This window comes from Drosophila tropicalis, unplaced genomic scaffold, assembly GCF_018151085.1.
Source record: "Drosophila tropicalis isolate 14030-0801.00 unplaced genomic scaffold, ASM1815108v1 contig_573, whole genome shotgun sequence".
Taxonomy (NCBI): domain Eukaryota; kingdom Metazoa; phylum Arthropoda; class Insecta; order Diptera; family Drosophilidae; genus Drosophila; species Drosophila tropicalis.
In genome coordinates, this window is record NW_027173049.1 from 1,275,784 (window position 1) to 1,294,423 (window position 18,640).

The 18,640-nt window shown below is 40.0% G+C and overlaps 1 protein-coding gene across 1 annotated transcript; it reads left to right on the top strand.

Moving 5' to 3' along the window:
• Positions 1-5,425: 5,425 nt before the first annotated feature.
• Positions 5,426-18,306, top strand: LOC137575476 (uncharacterized). Its single transcript, XM_068288056.1, is given in 4 exon segments — positions 5,426-5,468; positions 10,820-10,851; positions 10,854-11,247; positions 18,053-18,306. Coding segments are annotated over 4 exon segments (723 nt in total).
• Positions 18,307-18,640: the final 334 nt, after the last annotated feature.

Genomic DNA, 18,640 nt, shown 5'->3' on the forward strand with positions numbered 1-18,640 from the left:
TCTATCCAAGATTCAAAAAGGAAGGATTTTCGTCACCGTTTCACATAAATGAGGCAAACAGAGGACTGCATCTTGCAGATGATATCTCAAATCCGAATGAGCCTGATGAATCAAACCAGGCATTTTTTAAACGAGTTAACAGAATATTAACCGAAAAATACGAACTGACCCATCTGATTCCATGGATGAATATGAGGACCCTCTTAAGTATTGGAAGATAGATATTTTAGTAATATTAATGAATATTATATTTTTGTAAACGATTTATTTTTTCAGAGCGCCAACAATGTTCAGCAAAGCAGGGCTGATTGGCATTTCTCAATGTGCATCCTTAAAGCCGGATACTGTTAATGACTTAACGTTCCTTAACAAAAACCAATGGGTTTTAAATTGGTAACTAAAAGATCTCAATACTGCCATGAAGGCAATAGTTTTTGTTAAGTTTTATTATTACATTTTAAGTTTGAATTAAATGAACTCCACGAAGTGAACACATCAAACAGTTTCTTTAAAATAAAGTAAAAAAAAAAAGAACAAAAGAAAACTAACCAGGCAACTTTTGGGACTTTAGGTGCGTTTCCTGCCTGAAATTTAATAAGGTGGCTTCGGTAACCGAGTACCATGGATGGCTGTTCGCTGCAGCCGCTGATGGACACCATGGAACAAGTTGAGACGAATATTTGTTCTAGGGCACAAAATAAGGCCTGTTTTCTTCAGTTTTTACGATGGAATCATTCAAAACTACGCTTTTTACAGAGGAATGCGTGAACTGTTAGTCGAAAAAATAGATTCAAGATTTCTTGACAATGAATACCGCACAGCAACTCGATTAGGAACGTTTTTCTATCCAAGATTCAAAAAGGAAGGATTTTCGTCACCGTTTCACATAAATGAGGCAAACAGAGGACTGCATCTTGCAGATGATATCTCAAATCCGAATGAGCCTGATGAATCAAACCAGGCATTTTTTAAACGAGTTAACAGAATATTAACCGAAAAATACGAACTGACCCATCTGATTCCATGGATGAATATGAGGACCCTCTTAAGTATTGGAAGATAGATATTTTAGTAATATTAATGAATATTATATTTTTGTAAACGATTTATTTTTTCAGAGCGCCAACAATGTTCAGCAAAGCAGGGCTGATTGGCATTTCTCAATGTGCATCCTTAAAGCCGGATACTGTTAATGACTTAACGTTCCTTAACAAAAACCAATGGGTTTTAAATTGGTAACTAAAAGATCTCAATACTGCCATGAAGGCAATTGTTTTTGTTAAGTTTTATTATTACATTTTAAGTTTGAATTAAATGAACACCACGAAGTGAACACATCAAACAGTTTCTTTAAAATAAATTGAAAAAAAACATATGTATACGCATCCATATGTATGTATATGTATGTATGTACATATTTTTATCGGTCCCAATTGGCTAAGAAAATCCAGAAACATACTACAAATTTAAAAAGTATGTGCTGAACAGAAGAACGGACTAACCATCTAATCATTTTAATTTTATACCCAGGTAAAAATTATTTAAAGCGATTGAAAATTGGACCACATGTGGTCCTGCTAACAAGCAAATGAATAAAAAAAAAATTAGAGCTGCAAGTCCATCGATTGGGACTATAGATAATATCGATGGTTTTGGACTCTGACGATTTATCGATAGGTCTTCTATCGATAATTTATTGACAAACGCCAAACGTGTTTTGTGGAAAAAAAATATCAAAATTTAATCATAGAAATATTATGTACTTATAGTTTTAGGGCGACGAGCTGCTCTTATTTTGTTATTTCTGAACAAAAACCAGTGGCTACTGAACAATTAGCACTTGCAATTCTGTAGAGTCTAAAGTTTACACCAAATTTTAACTTGGTTTAGATGACTAGAATCAAACAATCTACATTTAGTTTATAAAAAAATAAATTGAACCAAATTTTTTTTTCAAAGAAGTTTAAAATTGTAAAAATATTAAAGCTGCTCTGGCAGCCGAATATTGTATTCTGAACTATATATGTTCCATAAAATCAAGAAATGTTGTAAACTCAACAATATTTTAGTTTGTTGAAAATAGAACAAACAAAAGATTCAAAATGCCCGCGTATTTGAGTACTCAAAATTCGGCATCTGGCATCACTATCTCAACAATTTGACAGTTTTCTCAGCCTGAAATAGCTACTTTCAGCTATAATCCCGCTAAAAGCATAAATTTTCTTTTGTTAATTACACAAAAACTACGAAATAAATCGCCAGGGTGCACCTGAGGTTGTGGTTGTGGAATTTTTCTCTTTCGTTTGATACCAAATTTATGTAGTTTAACTTAAGTGAATATTTACCAAATATTGTTTAATTTTCATAAGGGGGCCGTCCAAAAATATATAAATGTACTTTTAAATCAGCTTTTTCAGCGTTTCTTTTTAGAAAAGTCGAAGTGCTTCATTCATTCCGAACTATCACTGTTTATACTTATTTTATTTTCTAAATGTTGCTGAAAAGCACTTAAAATGAATTTAAAAACCTCCAATTTAGATTTAAAATTATTTTGCAAACTAATCATTCTGCATCTTTCACTCGTGGAATAATGTTCTTCAAGGTCTGCGGGTACATTTCCTTGCATTCTTACTCATTTAAGTTCATTTGACAAAGTCCAAGGAATAAATATGGCAGAATGTGTCATTTGTGTGCCCCTCATGAATGCTACATCCTGGAAATAAATGAATGAGACAGAAATGATCTCGCACTGTTTCATTTATTGGATTCCCATTAATTGCCAACCACAAACTCCTCATTTAAGACGCCGATAATGATTCATCCATGAGGAACTGGACAATACTCCAATATCAATTACCATTCTTATGAGAATTCAAATATCTCCCATACAACAATTTAGGTTTCAGTCCTTGATCACAAAGAGAAGAAAGTGTGACCAGCCGTTTCAGTGGAATTTGAAATATGTCCGCCAGATGGCTAATGTCTCTCGTCGGAACTGTTTTGGTTCGAAGCTAGACGGATCTGTTTAATGTTGGGCTTCTTAGTTCGATATTACACTGTTTGGAATTATTTAAATACTTTTTAATGGTAATTGTTTTAATGGAATAGTCACAGTTTTCCATTGATCAATAGAGTGTACGCACTCCGTAATCAATTATGCACACATTTGTGGATAATCCAAGAACTCCAAATTTTTGTCATACCTAAGGGACAATGGAAATCAATTCAAAGTTAGCCTTTGTTGTTGTTTTAATTTTGCGTGTTGGTCAATGATGTCCTGATTGATGAACGTGGAGTATTATCGCTATATATTTTATAATTTTTACTTTCCGGATATATAATATAAAATACCTTGCTGGTAAAACGCTATACTAAATGTTTAGTGCTATGGTTGACATCAAATCAGCCAAATGAAGTTGGCTCCAGTGTCTCATCGCTTTCAAACATTTACACTGAAGATGTTGATTTTTTTATACGCATGCAGAGTGTATTATACAATTTGTCAGATGTTTGTAACGCACAGAAGGAGACATTTTCAAAATTCACATTCTTGATGAGCATGAGAAGATGAGTCGATATAGCCATGTCCGTCTGTGAAAATCAACTTCACGCCGCCATCTGAAGAGCTATCAGGATGAAACTTGATATTTGAGCTACTTTTAGCCCGAAGCAGTATGCAGATTGTCAGGATCGGATCACTATGTCAGATAGTTAAAGAAGAAATTGGAGTATTTTTATGAAACTTACTAATATGATAGTTTTAGATATAAAAGATCAGATTCAATCAGATCGGATAAATAGAACACAAGTTACAGTCTATATAAATCGACAGAAAAAATCGTATGCTTGTTGCGGAACTTACTGGTATAATGCATGTAAACTTTGTAGATAATTGTTTTTTTTTTTTCCAGAAATCTAAAATATTTGTGTCACAAGAATCAGTCATTGCTAAATATTTATCAATTTCTATTTTTACAGAACTTTTTTCTATTTTTACTTGTTTTGGAACAGCTTGTGTGCAAACAAGCCTACTTATCGATACTGCCATTTTTGAATTGAAAATGTTGACAATGGTTCTATCTGTACCTTGCTATTCGTGCCTGCCGTGCATCTAAACTTTGACACTGAAAATCACGATAATTTTTCGTAAGCGACCCAATAGGCATCTCTAATTGCAATGGACTGAAAATAGTATTTAAAACAATGAAATGATGCTAATGATTGAGCAACTAAGCGTTACATTAAGGATATGAGCATCCAAGTCATATTCTTTTCTGGGGCTCAATATATGAGCCACACATGAAACCACAAATTATTTTAAAATGTATCTGTGTAAAGTCATTGAAACCCAAATAGATAATTGAATTTCAATGCCAACTCCAAAACATAAAGTCATTTAAGAAGAGTAAAAACTGTCAGATGACTGAGTTGGTAGTGCTGATCTCAATATAAATTGGAACTTATCCCTATGCGTTTCAACTAGCTGTTGTATTTGGGGGAGTACGAATGAAACAATACAATGTTTGAACTAATTCCGACAAAAGAGGAGAGAAACCATAATTGTGTTGTTGAGTGAAAATAAATACATACTATGTATGATCCCACTTCAGCGACATCAACTGCATCAATCACCCGCTGCTCCTTTACACTATGACGAAGCATTCGCACGCCCTAACAGATGTTGTCCCGCTGATGAGAAATCGCGAATCCTTGAGTCCACATACGCAAAGTCAGTCAGCACCTTGGCAGACTCAGACCCCCCATACGCACGTGCGAAGGTCGTGAAGTTAAAAAGTCCCAAAATAATTGGACTTGACTTTATAATTGCAGCAAGAAGAGGGCGAAGAAGCTGGAGGAATGTCTCCTACTGCGTTCTGGGACACAGCATGTGACTCACCCATTGACTCACGATTGGTGCAGGCGCACCCCACTCTGAAGGGTCTCTAGGGGATGAATGAACCTAAAGCAACCCCCTTTGGGAATAGGACTGAAATGCTTTTGCCGGTCTAAGGAACGGACTGGGACGAACGCTTGGGTGGCTCTCCCTTTCTCTTTTTCGCGGTCGCCTTCTGGCGTCACTCTCGCTCCCTCCCTCTTATTCTTTGAGTGTGTTTTTTCTCGTTGGCACCGGCATTTCTCTTCCTCTCTCTCTCTCTCTCTGCGCCTGCTTGTTGGCGAACCATTTTGTTTTAAGAGCTTTGCTTCTAACAAACAGACAACAAATTCACAAAGTCAGTCAGTTCGTCGCCGACGTTGAAGGCGCAAGGATACGCACAGCGCTTCCAAGAGGAATTTCAGCATTTTTATTACCCGTACGTGTTTGGCGCGCCAAATTGAATCGTTTCGAAAGTGAATTTGAAAGACAATTAAAAACAAAGTGTATTCTATCTGAACCAGTTTGCTCTGGCTTTTAATCATCCTGGCCATGTCGCGACGAAAGCAGGCAAAACCGCGAGCATGTCTTAAACGTAAGTTTAACATAATTCGCTTCCCAATGACATCGATTCCTTGACATTATATATGCGATTGATTTGCTTTGGTTGACTCAAAGGTGTTCTAGACGGTATCGGACTATAAGAGCACTATCCTGACAAATCTTTGCTCATGGGACCATAAAATGTGACGAATGCAAATGGCCTCAGTTTCAGTCTCAGCTTAGCCCCTTCGAGCATTTGCTCCTGGCTCTTGACTGCAAGGTAGTAGTAGCTTGCAGGAACATTCATTCCTTAGGGAACACCACACCTAAATGCAAGACAGGGGCGCCTAGGAGTGGGGGCAAACTGTATAAAGTGCCATGCCTTTGGCCCCCGAATGAGTTTCAAACAGTTGAGTGTTCTGGTTAACCAACAAGTTATACTCTATACAAAAATATCCTAGGGTAGACGACTAGTCGATACCGTGTAATGTGAGAGGCGAAATCCAACACTATGCGATAGAATAATTGACCATTGAATGGAAAGCAATTGAAAAATCCATAATAGTTACTCTATTTATTTGGATTATCTTATCACAGAGTTACCCATTCAATTGCAGGGTATTCAAAAATTGTTTGGCCCCAAAGTTGTACCATTTGGGAAATAGTATTGGATGGAGCCCGGACTTGGGTTCCATTTCCATTTGTACATAGTTGCTGCTGCTGTTGCTATTGCAGTAGTAAAGGCAACCAAAGTGCCGTTAATTTTTAATACAATTTCAAATTGTGTCAGTGTAAATAACAACAACAACAGCAACAACAATGATAACAAATAAAATTGACAATAAATCCAATGCCCATACATACATACATACATACATAGACACTCAGTGGCAGTGGAGAGTGGGTGGCCAAAGAGGAGGAGATGGGGGGGATCAGCTGTGTCAGTGGGTCTGCAACCTCCAAAGACAGCTGGAAAATAGACACAGACACACACACACATACATTTGCCTCATGCTGGGGCATACAAATTTCCCCAAAGTATAAAAAAACGAAACGAACTTTGGCTTGCGCATTTTTCTGTACTCTCTCTCTCTATCTCGCGAAAAAAAGCACAAAACACAGAAAACCCATTGCCATGTATTTCTCAAGGGAGTCGGCAACGGGCTTACTGGCCAATCCCCAAGGGGCAGCAGCAACAACAACAACACCAAAGAGGAGGCTTGGGCAACACAACAAACATGCGCCAACTCCCATGAGAATTCTCATTTGTTGACGGCGTTGGCAGTTTTTGCATGTGTACGTCCTACATATGTACACCCATACACATTTACTATACATACACACATATGTACATGTACATATGTATTTATTCATACCCTCAAATAAATACATGGGTATATGTATACATATGTATGTATGTACATATAGATTGTATAATTCCCTCGTTTGGACAAAACTCAGCAACAACAAAAGGCATTGGCCTTGTCATATTCCAATATTTTCTTTGGCTTTGATTCTGGCCCACTATTTTCACACCTATGAAAAGTACTCACAGTGATCCCCAAAAATGTACACTCACATTGGAATTGCAAGAAAAACCGTTGAGTATCGAGCATTTTCATCAGATTCAGCAGGAATTGTCAATACCTACCTCCATCTCTCTTAGCAATTGAGTCGTCAATAGAAAAATACAATATATACCTAGCAAAAATCGTTAATATTCTATGTATTTTAAAGAGCTAAGAGGTAGGACTAAGTTAACTCAAAAAACACCATTTAAGTTAGTTGGACAATACTTTCTTTTATTCATTATCCTTCTGGCGTTCTGGGGGTTGTTGTATGATTGATTGAATATGCGTGTAATTCCCAACTAGTTAAAGCGTAAAAAATTACAAAGAAGAGAAAATTTTGCAATTTTTATTGTAAAAAGTACAAATATAATGTCACAATTTTAGTCCATCTGCATTTTTAATTTTCTTGACCTCGAGCCGCAATGCCATTTGGAATATCTTTACATTTAGATGAGTTGGTACATATTCGAAAATAAATCAAAATTTTTTGTATATCAGTTTGGCGGTTTGGGTGCAAAATTGACCACTGTACAACCGAAAATGCTTTAAAATCCCTGAGTTGGAATTCCCTTAGCTGGGAAAGGCTTAGGATTCCAGCTGCCATAAGTTGTCGCCGATGTTGCCTGCTCCAAGCTTCTACAACGGTAGCATCCTTTTGCCGTTCGTCCTGCCCATACCAAAGTCAACATGAGCTGAGCGCGGGTCCTTAGTGTATTGGCAAAAATATTTGCCATTGCCATTGCCATTGCAATGCGCGCCAAAATAGCAACAGCATCAGCAACAGTAACAGAGCCAGCAAAAGCAAAAGCAACATCAGACCCAGCAGCAGGAATTCGCTCTGGGCATAGGCCATGTGCAGTGGCTTTTCCTTATATAATGTGTTTGTGTGTGTGTGTGTGTGTGTGTGTGTATGGATGGGTTTCTCAGTCTGAGGGGGATATTGGCTGCGTCTAACGGTAACTAGTTTGGTAAATAGAATTTGCTGTGGGCGATATAGCAGTGGCTGGATGAAAGGATGGTTGGATTGGGCGGTGATGGAAAATGAGTGGGCCAAATCACATTGGGAATTCGGGTAAAGCGTCGGCAATGGCATTTTGACAGCTCCACCAAAATTCCTTAGCATACGTTTGCTTCAGCAGAGGTTTACTTCAAGTATTTTCGATGAAATGCAAAATAAAATTGGAAAATATCGTTGCGGGCACCCAGAAAGCGGTAACATTTTCTTTCATAATTTCACTAGAGAACCTAGAATGTAAGTCTCTTCTTTACTTCAATAGATTTTGGTTAGACTCCTGTGCTCCTTTTCCGATGTCCTTCGTCGTAAGTTGAACTTGTATGTAGTGTCTGTTTTAGTAATTTTACTTGTTAAAGCATTATGTGAAAGTCGGTTAGTTCCAATCTTTTCTTTGGATTGAGCTTGAGCTAACAACTATTGATAAAATTTATTGTTTGTTGCTTTTTAACAACACCTTCGGGTTTGTAATTTCATTATTTTTTTAATACTTCACACACATACATACATGATAAATATATGTATGTCTATTGCCATTATAAAAGTTGCAAGCGCGTTTTGTTTTTACTCTTGGCTCCCAGTTTCATTCCCATTCCCGTTCCCAATCCCAGTTCCACTTCCTCTCGCCCGCTGCTCACTTGTGCCCTCTACACACGCTTAGTAGCCATTTGGGAGATGGAAAACGTGGGAGCAAGCATTGGGGTATTTGGTGAGGGGGAATGGGAAATGGGAGGGGGGCGAAGGCAAAGGCACTGGTAACGGATTGATGGGTCAAAGGGGACGACGCTTATTATTACGTTTACAAATACATGTGAGTGTGTATGTGTGCACCTTTTTGGCGGTGTTGGTGTGGTGGCTGGTGTGGAGTAAAACGCTTAAAAACATGCCACAGCCGAAAAACAAGTAAGAAATACTCACACACACACACACATACTCATATCCATCCACAGCATAGCCATACATGAGTGTGAGAATCATTCCCTCACACTCACGCACATATACAGAGATACACACATTCACACACACACACACACACACAGCGACCGAGTGCGAAATGCACTCTTGGGGGCTTTAAACAAAAATGAAAATCGCTTGCATACATATGGGCGCTTACACACACACACAAACAAACACATACACAGACATCCTTTTTGCCTTGCACAAAAAGGAACTTGACTGCGACGTCGTAGTGCTCGATGGTGGCGTTGTTGTTGGTGTTTTTGTTGCTCTTGTTATTATTGTTGTTGTGGTGCTTCGACAATTTTAACGACCATAACTGGTTCTCCCTGTGCTCTCCCCCCCGCGCCTGCTGCTGTTTCTGTTCCTTCTACTTCCTTGCACATTTATTTTAAAATACGCGGCACTTCCGCCGCAAACGGCACACAGTTGCCCGCACCAACAATTCGCTCCCCCGCCCCTTCACACAATCCGCGGGCACCCATTCCATTGCCTTTCAAGTGGCTCTCAGCGCGAGCCTTTTGCATGGAAATAATAACCAAGTTTCGCACTCCTTACGTCCACATCCATCTCGCCACATCCTTCGTTCGTTGCTTCCATACTTCCATTATGGTGACCATGCATAATGTTGATTTCCATGGCGGCGATTCCTTGCGGTGTGATTCTGTGCTGGCATGTCCTTTTTGGCAATATATTTTGTAAGCCATGTTACCTTGCGAGGGTCGGTCACCAATACGAAATGAATGGTGAAAGGCCTGGCTCACGTTTTTCATTTTCAGTTCAAATCATTCACACTTGCTTCTTAACCTACTAAATAGCTATAATTTTAAAATTGTAATATCAAATATCAAGTTGAAATAAGCGTAAAGTTTTTCTTTTCGATTCATCAGATCAAAAATGTGAAATGTTTTTTTTTTTTTTAAATTTTTTTATTATTTATTTTTAATTGAAAATTGTTGGATTTTGATAACTTCAATTTAAGATAGATGATCCGATGTAAGAAACAAAGGAAAACAGAATTCAAAGACAAATTTGTAAGATCTTAACGGCATCTTGATCAATTACTGAGGCATTGCCATTCATTTTGTAAACGATCGTTACTTAGGGATCAACTTGATTTAGGCCTTAGACTGTACCTACTTATTTCTAAATTGAGTTGTGGAATAAGTGGAACCAGACTAACTAGTCCAACTTAAGTTAGTGCATATGTAAATGATTCATCCACCTGTGGCTCATCCAGACCAGAGTTTTATTTCTCCGCACACACTTCGAATGCGAGAGGGAAAGAAGAAAAATTTTATGAAAAATTCAATTTAATTGCCGAATTACACATGTTCCACATTCTGAGTTTTGTTTCTGCCGCTGTCCTTTTTTCTGGTTTTGTGGAAGTTGTTGCACCCTTGCAATTACTTTTAAGGCGGTCTTGTGGTCGTCGTTGCTTTTGTTGCCGTTCGTTTTCTCCTTTTTTTGTTTGTATTTTTGGAAACGACACCCCCAAGGCTCTTGCAGGACCATCGATCACGGGCAGCTTTGACCGAGAGCTGGAGTTGGTTGTTTCGTTTTTTGTTAGCTATTGGCAATGGTTGGATTGTTGGTTGGTTCGTGTTTTTGGTTTTTTACTGGAGACACCACCGACAATAAAACACAAAACCTGTAAATAGAATTTTTAGCACGATTACCGTCTGGGGAGTACTTTAGAATAATCTGCAAAGTAGAGCACCCGACGACGACGTTAGCAGCAGATACAATTTGGAGATAACACATCTAACTAAAAACCGTTCAGCAATTCGTTCAAATATACTGAGAAAATGTTATCAATTAGATTTTAACTATTGAATTTGTTACTTGATTTCTATTCTGCAGTTGGCGAAAAGGAGGAGGACGAAAATGGTGGGGGGAGATCTGCAATGTGGAGGATCTGCTAGAGCCCAAAGAGGAAATGCTTAGTGCGGACGAATCGGATGATATTGAAGACGACGACAACGATGATGATGATGATAATGATAATGCTGAAGGGAAGGATGCGAGAGGAGAGGAAGGGAACGATTTCAAGTCAATGCAAAAACCCAATGAATCACAGCCCAAAAGCTGGAGAACAGCTGATGATGATGCTGCTGCTGCTGATACCACAGCTGCTGTAAAAGAAGATGGAGACGAAGAAGTACAACACCCTGGAGAGAAGGAAGTTCCATGCACCACTGCTTTGACTGCTCCTGCTGCTTGTGTTGTTGTTGCTGCCTCAGTTGCCAACGGGCACTGCAAGTCCTTGTCCGTGGGCGACGTTGGCGTTGGTAAGTTTGACTTCAATTTGCATATTTTATTGCCCCTAGCCGAAAGATATATGCGATATACTATAAGCCAAAACGAAAACTACTGCCTCTCAAGTCTGCACTCCGAGTCTTAGCCAGTCATCGTCGTTGGCCATTGTCGTAGTTGGTTGGTCATCTTGGGCCTTTCCTCTGGAGTATTCACATGTCCGGCTAATAACTCTCGACAGTCTCATAAATAGCAAATGTTAGTTTTTGTTGGTGTACTTCCATTGCCGTTGACCCAGCAACCAGATGTCCCAACCCTCGGCCCCCCCCTTCTTGTGTCCCCTTTCTTTTGGTCCAGTCTCTGGCCAAAGCCGTAGGTGTATTGGTGCCTAAATACTAACGGTTTAAAAATGTCTATATGTGTGTGTGTGTGTGTCTATGTAGAGAATACTTGTGGAGTGGGTTTTGTAAATTGGATAAGGTTAATACTTGTAACCACATGACGATATGGTTCAAATACAGGGTGTCATTTAAGGAAATGTGCCAACTCGATGATAAGAGATTTGACTTTGTATATTTATTTGAGTTTTTAACTCAAATTTCCTAGCATTTTTTGTTCATTTGTCTTTGCTTTATAATTAATAAATTGAGTTAACCTTTAAGAAAACAAAAAACAATTACGGACTACATTAGAGGGCCAACATATTTTAAACCATTTTTAAAAAAGTTAATTTTATTTGTTAATTGAAAAAAGAGAACTTTGGAACATTCTGTAATAATATATTCTCATTTTATTGTTAACGACCATAAAATAATTTTAAGAAGGAAAGAATTGTGTACTCTCCGCTGTTTTTTTCAATTTTTGTATCCTTTGTGGGCACCCTGTATATGGGTTGCCCATTGTGGCCCTGCGAGCGAAGCACATAAACTTTGATGTCTCCATGTGGCTCCCGCCATACAGGCACACACATTTACATATACACAAAAAAGACACACACACACACACACACACACATGTACATGCACATGCACGTGTATTCCTGTGCGTCAATGGATTATGGCACTTGGGTGTAAAACCATCGATTCCAATGACCAAAGCGCCATGTTTAAATGGAACGTAAACACACACAGACACAAAAATACACACACGCACACACACATACATATTCACGTAGGCATAATCATGTGTTATTTGTTGCTTTTTGCTGTTGTAGTTATTGTCAGGACGTAGAATTCCCGGGAGTGATGCGACAGCATCGTCATAGAACATCATCAACAGGAGCAGCAGCAGCAGCAGGAGCCCGCCTTCTCCGCATGTCCTTCATGTTTGGACTTACTGGGTGCCGCCGCATGTACCTGAGAGTTCAAGTTTGCGTCTCTCTCCCATGCTGGCCAAAGAGTCGATTTAACCTCACTGTAGCTCACGGCGGGCGAATGGAGGAGCGAAGCCTTCACTAACGGCACTATGGAGGGCCAAACTTTATCACCAGTGCGCGTTCTCATATTCGTTCCTTCTCGCTTTCGCATAATATATGACAAGTACACTGCTGCACTGCTCCTTGTTTGGTTGTCGAGTTGCCGCCCCTCCGTTTACTGTCCTGGCCCGGTCTTGGTGCTCGTCCTCGTCTGGTCTCGTCCTGGCTTCAACTCCCTCGTGTGTTGTATAATGTTCTAAAGGGAAATCGAGAGGCTGTGATAAGTTTGGGGATCCGAAAATTGTCTTTCTGCTTGGCATTACTGCTGCTGCTGCTGCTGCCGATGCTGCGGCTGCCATGAGAAACTCCGGCGAGAATGAATTGGCCCTTTTGTGCGCATCACCAACACGGCCCAAGTTGTGGCCCAAGCATGGCACAGTGGTTTGGAAATAAATTAACTGGAACTCACCATTCACTTGTCATAACTCAATTAGAGCTCAAGAAGCATGTGAAGCAACTTAAAAATAACTTCTAGAGCGCCCTAAAAGTATGCCACATTTTGATGATCAAATTTCGAACGATCATTCTTTCATTGGAATAAGCTAATTCTAAGACTCTTTAACAAAGACTTTATATAAAAATCTAGAGCGGGTTAGCCGAATCGATCAATCCGAGTCCATCCGGCTGTCCCTTTGAACGAATTTGGAATACCACAAGATGTTGCTATGGCCCCATCCGCCTCCTTAATTTGAACCAAAAAGATTTTCTCAAAAATCATTAAAGCTAAAGACATCAAATCTGCTATGTAGACTATGTTATAATTATTAATCGTTATATCCTATTGATATGAAAAGAAGACTATATTAAATTTGATGAACTATTATTATTATTATAAGTATACGATATAGTTGTAAACTATCAACCTAACTATATTTTACAAGCACTGGCAACTAAGGCCTCCGGCTTATTGTTAGCCGAAAACTACATCCATACACTAGCCTGGGATTCGAACCCGGGTCCTCGTCGTTCAGTTGCCCAAATGACTGGTCCATTTAGACAACTCATCTACCGAGGACTGCTTGATGAATAAAAAATGTTATTTTGGAGAAACAAATCGATTCATTTCAGTTTCAAAATGAAGCCAGAAGTATGGAAACTTTTCAATTTCATGAAATGTTCACAAGATACAGATATATTTCTTAAATTCAGCATTAGAAATTATGTGACGCTCAAAAATTTTGTCATTTTTTTCAAAGGATGACTCTGATTAATCTTTAGACTGGCAAAGGTCAGCTGACTAACTAGCTAGTTTGCCATATCAGTTGCTTCTTCTTTCTAGGCAAACTGAGTCTTCACCGCCGCAAGAATGAAATAAAAATGTCAGCAACTCTCATTTATCCGTCTGTGTGTCTCACCAAGATGACATTAATATGAGTTCTGCCTGCTTATAGATTATATTTGTGTTGCAATATTTCGGTTATGCAGAGCCGGGAACGAGTGTGGGGCGGGGAGCGGGAGCCGGAGCACATTGGGATGATATTTCTTTGGGGAATAACCTTGGTGCGAATAAAAATTATACATTGCCATATACATTAGCAAGCCGAGACGAAAATGTAGAAAGGATGGCAAATAAAAGGAGTGGATAGGTTGAGAGAGGAGAAGTCGAATTTTCCTATTCTCACAAGTGCGCAACAAAGAGGGAAGTCGTGTTTGTGTGTGCGTGGTGTGGGTGTGCGTTTGTGTGTGTGTGTGTGTTTGCTACTGCCAGCGTGTTTATTGGTATGCTCATTTGGGAGCATCTTGAGACCGAAAGAGACATCGTCTTGCTGCATAGTGAAGTTGCTCATTTTGCCATTATTATTCCTCGGTGTATTGAAAAATGAAACAAAAGTGAGTTATCGTATACACTCCGACTCTTGGTCTGTCTCTCTGTCTGGTTGGCTGGTTGGCTAGCTGACTGGCTGACTTTCACACATATACTTTTGCGGGGCCATAAAAATAACAGGTGCACAGGAAAACTGAAAACACATACCTAACCAGCTCCAAGCTGCCAACTCCGAGCTCCAAGTTCCAAGCTTTGGCATTGGCCGCCAGACCCTACGTCTCTGCCTCGACAGACCCATGGGAGGCACAAAGGTGCGTAAAATTTTATGACAAAACTTCATTGCTTTCAGTGGCTTTGATTAGGGAATTGCATGCCAGTGTGGCAGGTAGGTTGAATAGAATATGGGATTTGGGTTGATTGTTGGCGTTGATGATGAACATACATACATAGCTACATATGTACATTCGTCTATAGCCATATGCATGCTGATGTCTGGAAATTTGACAAATGAACCAGATACGCATGATTGATGATTGTCGATAATTTCGATAAACGCTTGACAAAAGGTCAAAAGACTAGGCTTAGGCTTAGGCTTCAGTTATCTATCGCATTAGAGTGAAACATCGAAAATGACTAACATTGGCATTTCTTTATTTATCATGAATTATTTATTGCCTATGTGAAGCAGATATCGAAAGAGTTATCGATAATTTTGATTTTTAACTTGGCAAATCGATCCATTTCGGAAAAACCTTAACGAAGACCTTCTGATATTTAGCCCAATAGCCAAAAATTCAAGAAGAAGTGAGATTATTTTTTTTGCATTTTGTTGCTTTTCATGCAAATATTTCTGCATCTATCGATGTCTGGGCAATACCAAGGGCATTGAATAAAAAAAGTAAAATTTGGTTCATATGTAATCCGAAAAGGAAAAAGAAATCATAAAACCATAAATAATCGATTTATCACTCGATAATTGCATGAGAGACATATTGAACTACTCGCATACCTAATCCCTGTAGGTGCCACCCATCTCCTGCTCCATTGCCGCCCAACTATATTTTCCCAAGTCTGCTTCGATTACATGCACATCGCCCAGGCGTCTTTATTATTTCGTTTCTGGAATTTAATTTTTTTTTGCAATAATTTTCAAACAGAAACACACAAAAAGCATTTGCGCTACAATTCCCAAAGGGAGCCATGACGAGGATGACGATGACGACGAGGCAAAGGAGCAGCCGTAGAATATAGGAGCGTAAATTCATGGGGCCGGGCTAACTCTGGTCATGTCGAAGCTCAAATACCCTAATGGATAGATAAAAAAATTTAAGAAATTCTAGAAAATTTCCCAAAATACCCTTTTGTGGGGGCAAATAAGAATATTTGAGTGTAACTTTTGTAGACATGTGATATTCCATATTTTTAAACAACCTGAATATACTCTTTGAATGGCCAATGGACACAGGGTATAAAGAATGAGGGAGAACAAACGAATGTATGGGGGAAAGAGAAACGAATCGAATTAAGAATCACCACACGGTAGGTGGTCCCATCTCACATAGGAGCTGAGAAGAAATCCTTGGGGAGCTTCTGAGTGAGTTGGACAAGAGACAACGGCATTCATTGTTGTTGTGGCGTTTGTTGCTCCTGCTGCTGTTGCCTCCTTTTGTTGTTGTTTTTGTTGTTGATGTTGGACTCTAGTCCGTAGTCCGTAGGCATCGCTTTGGGAAATCTGCGCGAGTGGTTGCAGGCGAAGCACTGCAGTGAGATGGGAGATGGGAAAACTGCAGTAGCCACCGCCACAATCATAGTATTGTGGGCGTGTCCTTAGCTCGTAAAAACGTTGGCTGTCTAATGGCCGCAAGATGGCGCTAGTCGAATATGCAAATTTTTAGTTCGATTTATGACCCCAAAGCCAAAACACACACACACACACCACATACATACAGTCACACACACGTTCACACTCTCTCATGCACAGCGAAGGCTTCATTAACATCATGAGCCCAGCAAAAGATGGTAGTGAAAAACGAAGAGCCATAAAATTAGCTACGGTCGATGACGACGATGATGATGAATGCATTCCCCACACCCCTATAAAAAGGCAAAAAGAGCCCCAAAAATTTGCAAAACTCAAAGCAACAATTCGACGAAAGCCAATTTCCGTCATACCAACACGACGTCGAGCCAAAAAGAATGAACCAACGGCGATGGGGGCGTGGCATATGAGTCCCAATAGAGATAGAGCGAATGTTGAATAATCATCATCGTTAGAGCCAGAATAGGACCAGGACCACAACGAGGACCAGGACCAGGACAGGGCATCCACCAACCATCCATCCAGCCATCTATCCATCCAGCTATCCATCCAAGCAGTAGCCTGCCAATGCGTTTTTGTGGCATGTTAAAAACTTGTCCAACCGCTAGATGGTTGTGCACGTGCCATGTAACCCAGAGTCCCAACCTCCACTCCATCTCCCTCCCCTTCTCATTTCCAGACTCTATACTCTACTCACTCCATACACACACACACACACATAAACACAGACACACACGGAGAAATTCGTAAAATTTTGTTTCCGCTGATGAAGTATTCCCCAGATGCAGGACAAGGATTATTGGACGTGTGGCGTTCCTCTCTCTTTTACTCTCGCTCTCTCTCGCTTTCTATCTAGCTCTTTCTCTCGGCTTTTACCTCTTCCTCGTCTGTTTCCTCTATTTTTCACCGTCTCTGTGCATGCAAAGTGGCATAAAAGCACAGCCACATCATCATTGACGACGAACCCATCAAAAGAAATGCTTAGAATGTTGCATGTGTGTGTCCATGTGGGTGTGTGTGTGTGTATGACCGCCATTCCACTAGATTGAAGGATATTTGGTTTTTAGAGGAAAATAGCAAAATTTCATTTTGCCATTAGAAACTAGTAAAAGCAAGTAGTTTGTTGCTTATCCTGAAATTGTGATTCAAAATTCTTATTTTCCGATACTCGAGTCGATGATGCTTCTTCTGCAATTATAGATTTACCTATAATATGTTGGCGTACACCCTTGAGCCTCGGATATCAATGGCTACCTGTCGAACTTGTCACGTTAAACGCTGCGTATGAGTAACATCAGGTTAGAGGTCTCCAGACATTCGCTCATTGCCTTTATAGTAGAGACCCAAACTCGAGCTAAGCACGTGCCGGAACAGAAACAGCTGACTCGGTTCTATCAAAACAAGTGTCACTCTCTTGCCCTTCAACCTCCTGGTTCACGCTCTCTAACTCTCTGTCCACTCACTCTCTTTAAATCGATTCTCTCTCTTTGGGACTCTCTTTGCTGGGAAGCATGCGCCTGAAGGAGTCACCAAACTCTTAAGAATATTCTCTTTAGACAAGCATCCTTCAATTGGCCTAGGAGCTTCTGTGGAGTAGTGAGTGCAGGTTTGCTTGGGCATGGAATTATAGTACCCTAGGGCGTAGCATAATCAAAATTTCCTTTTGTCTCGCAGGGGACCTGAACCGAGTGCTGTATACGTGACTTAGTCGAGAGTAAATCCCCCTTTGAGTACCAGGAAAACTGCATTCTAACTTTAGTTTTTGTTTATCATATTTTGCAGCTGAGAATGTGCCCGGATGCAGCATGATAGAAGGCCAAGATGATGATCAGGAGGATGACTATTTGACTAACCTGAGCGACAATGATGATGAAGATGAACTGCAGAGTCTAGACAGCTTTTACTCAGGTAAGCGCAATACGGAAATGTGTCACAGATGGATGCAACACCAGCTCCAACAGCAACTACTCCTACTCCTGTTTCTACAACTTATGCTCTTCCTGTTTCTGGTCTTGGCCCACTTTATGCGTAGTTGAAGCCATAACCATAGGAAATTGCCCAACGGGGTGTTATATGGCAGATGGCCAACGACACTCCAGGGTGCTCTACACCTGTGTCGTGGGTGTCGTTCCATATGCAGACCGGGCAGCCTAACTACGTTTTAAAAACCCCAAACAGCAATCAACACCAAGCTCAGACAGAACACATCACACCATTCCGCCCCATCAGCCATACCCTACCCAGCCAGCCTCAGTCTCATCGCCCCCAAAAGCTAACCAACAAAACTTCACTTTCACCATTGATAGCCATTTACGAGCTGTCGAAGACCCCAGACCAGACCAGACCATACCAGGCCAGAGCCAGCATCAT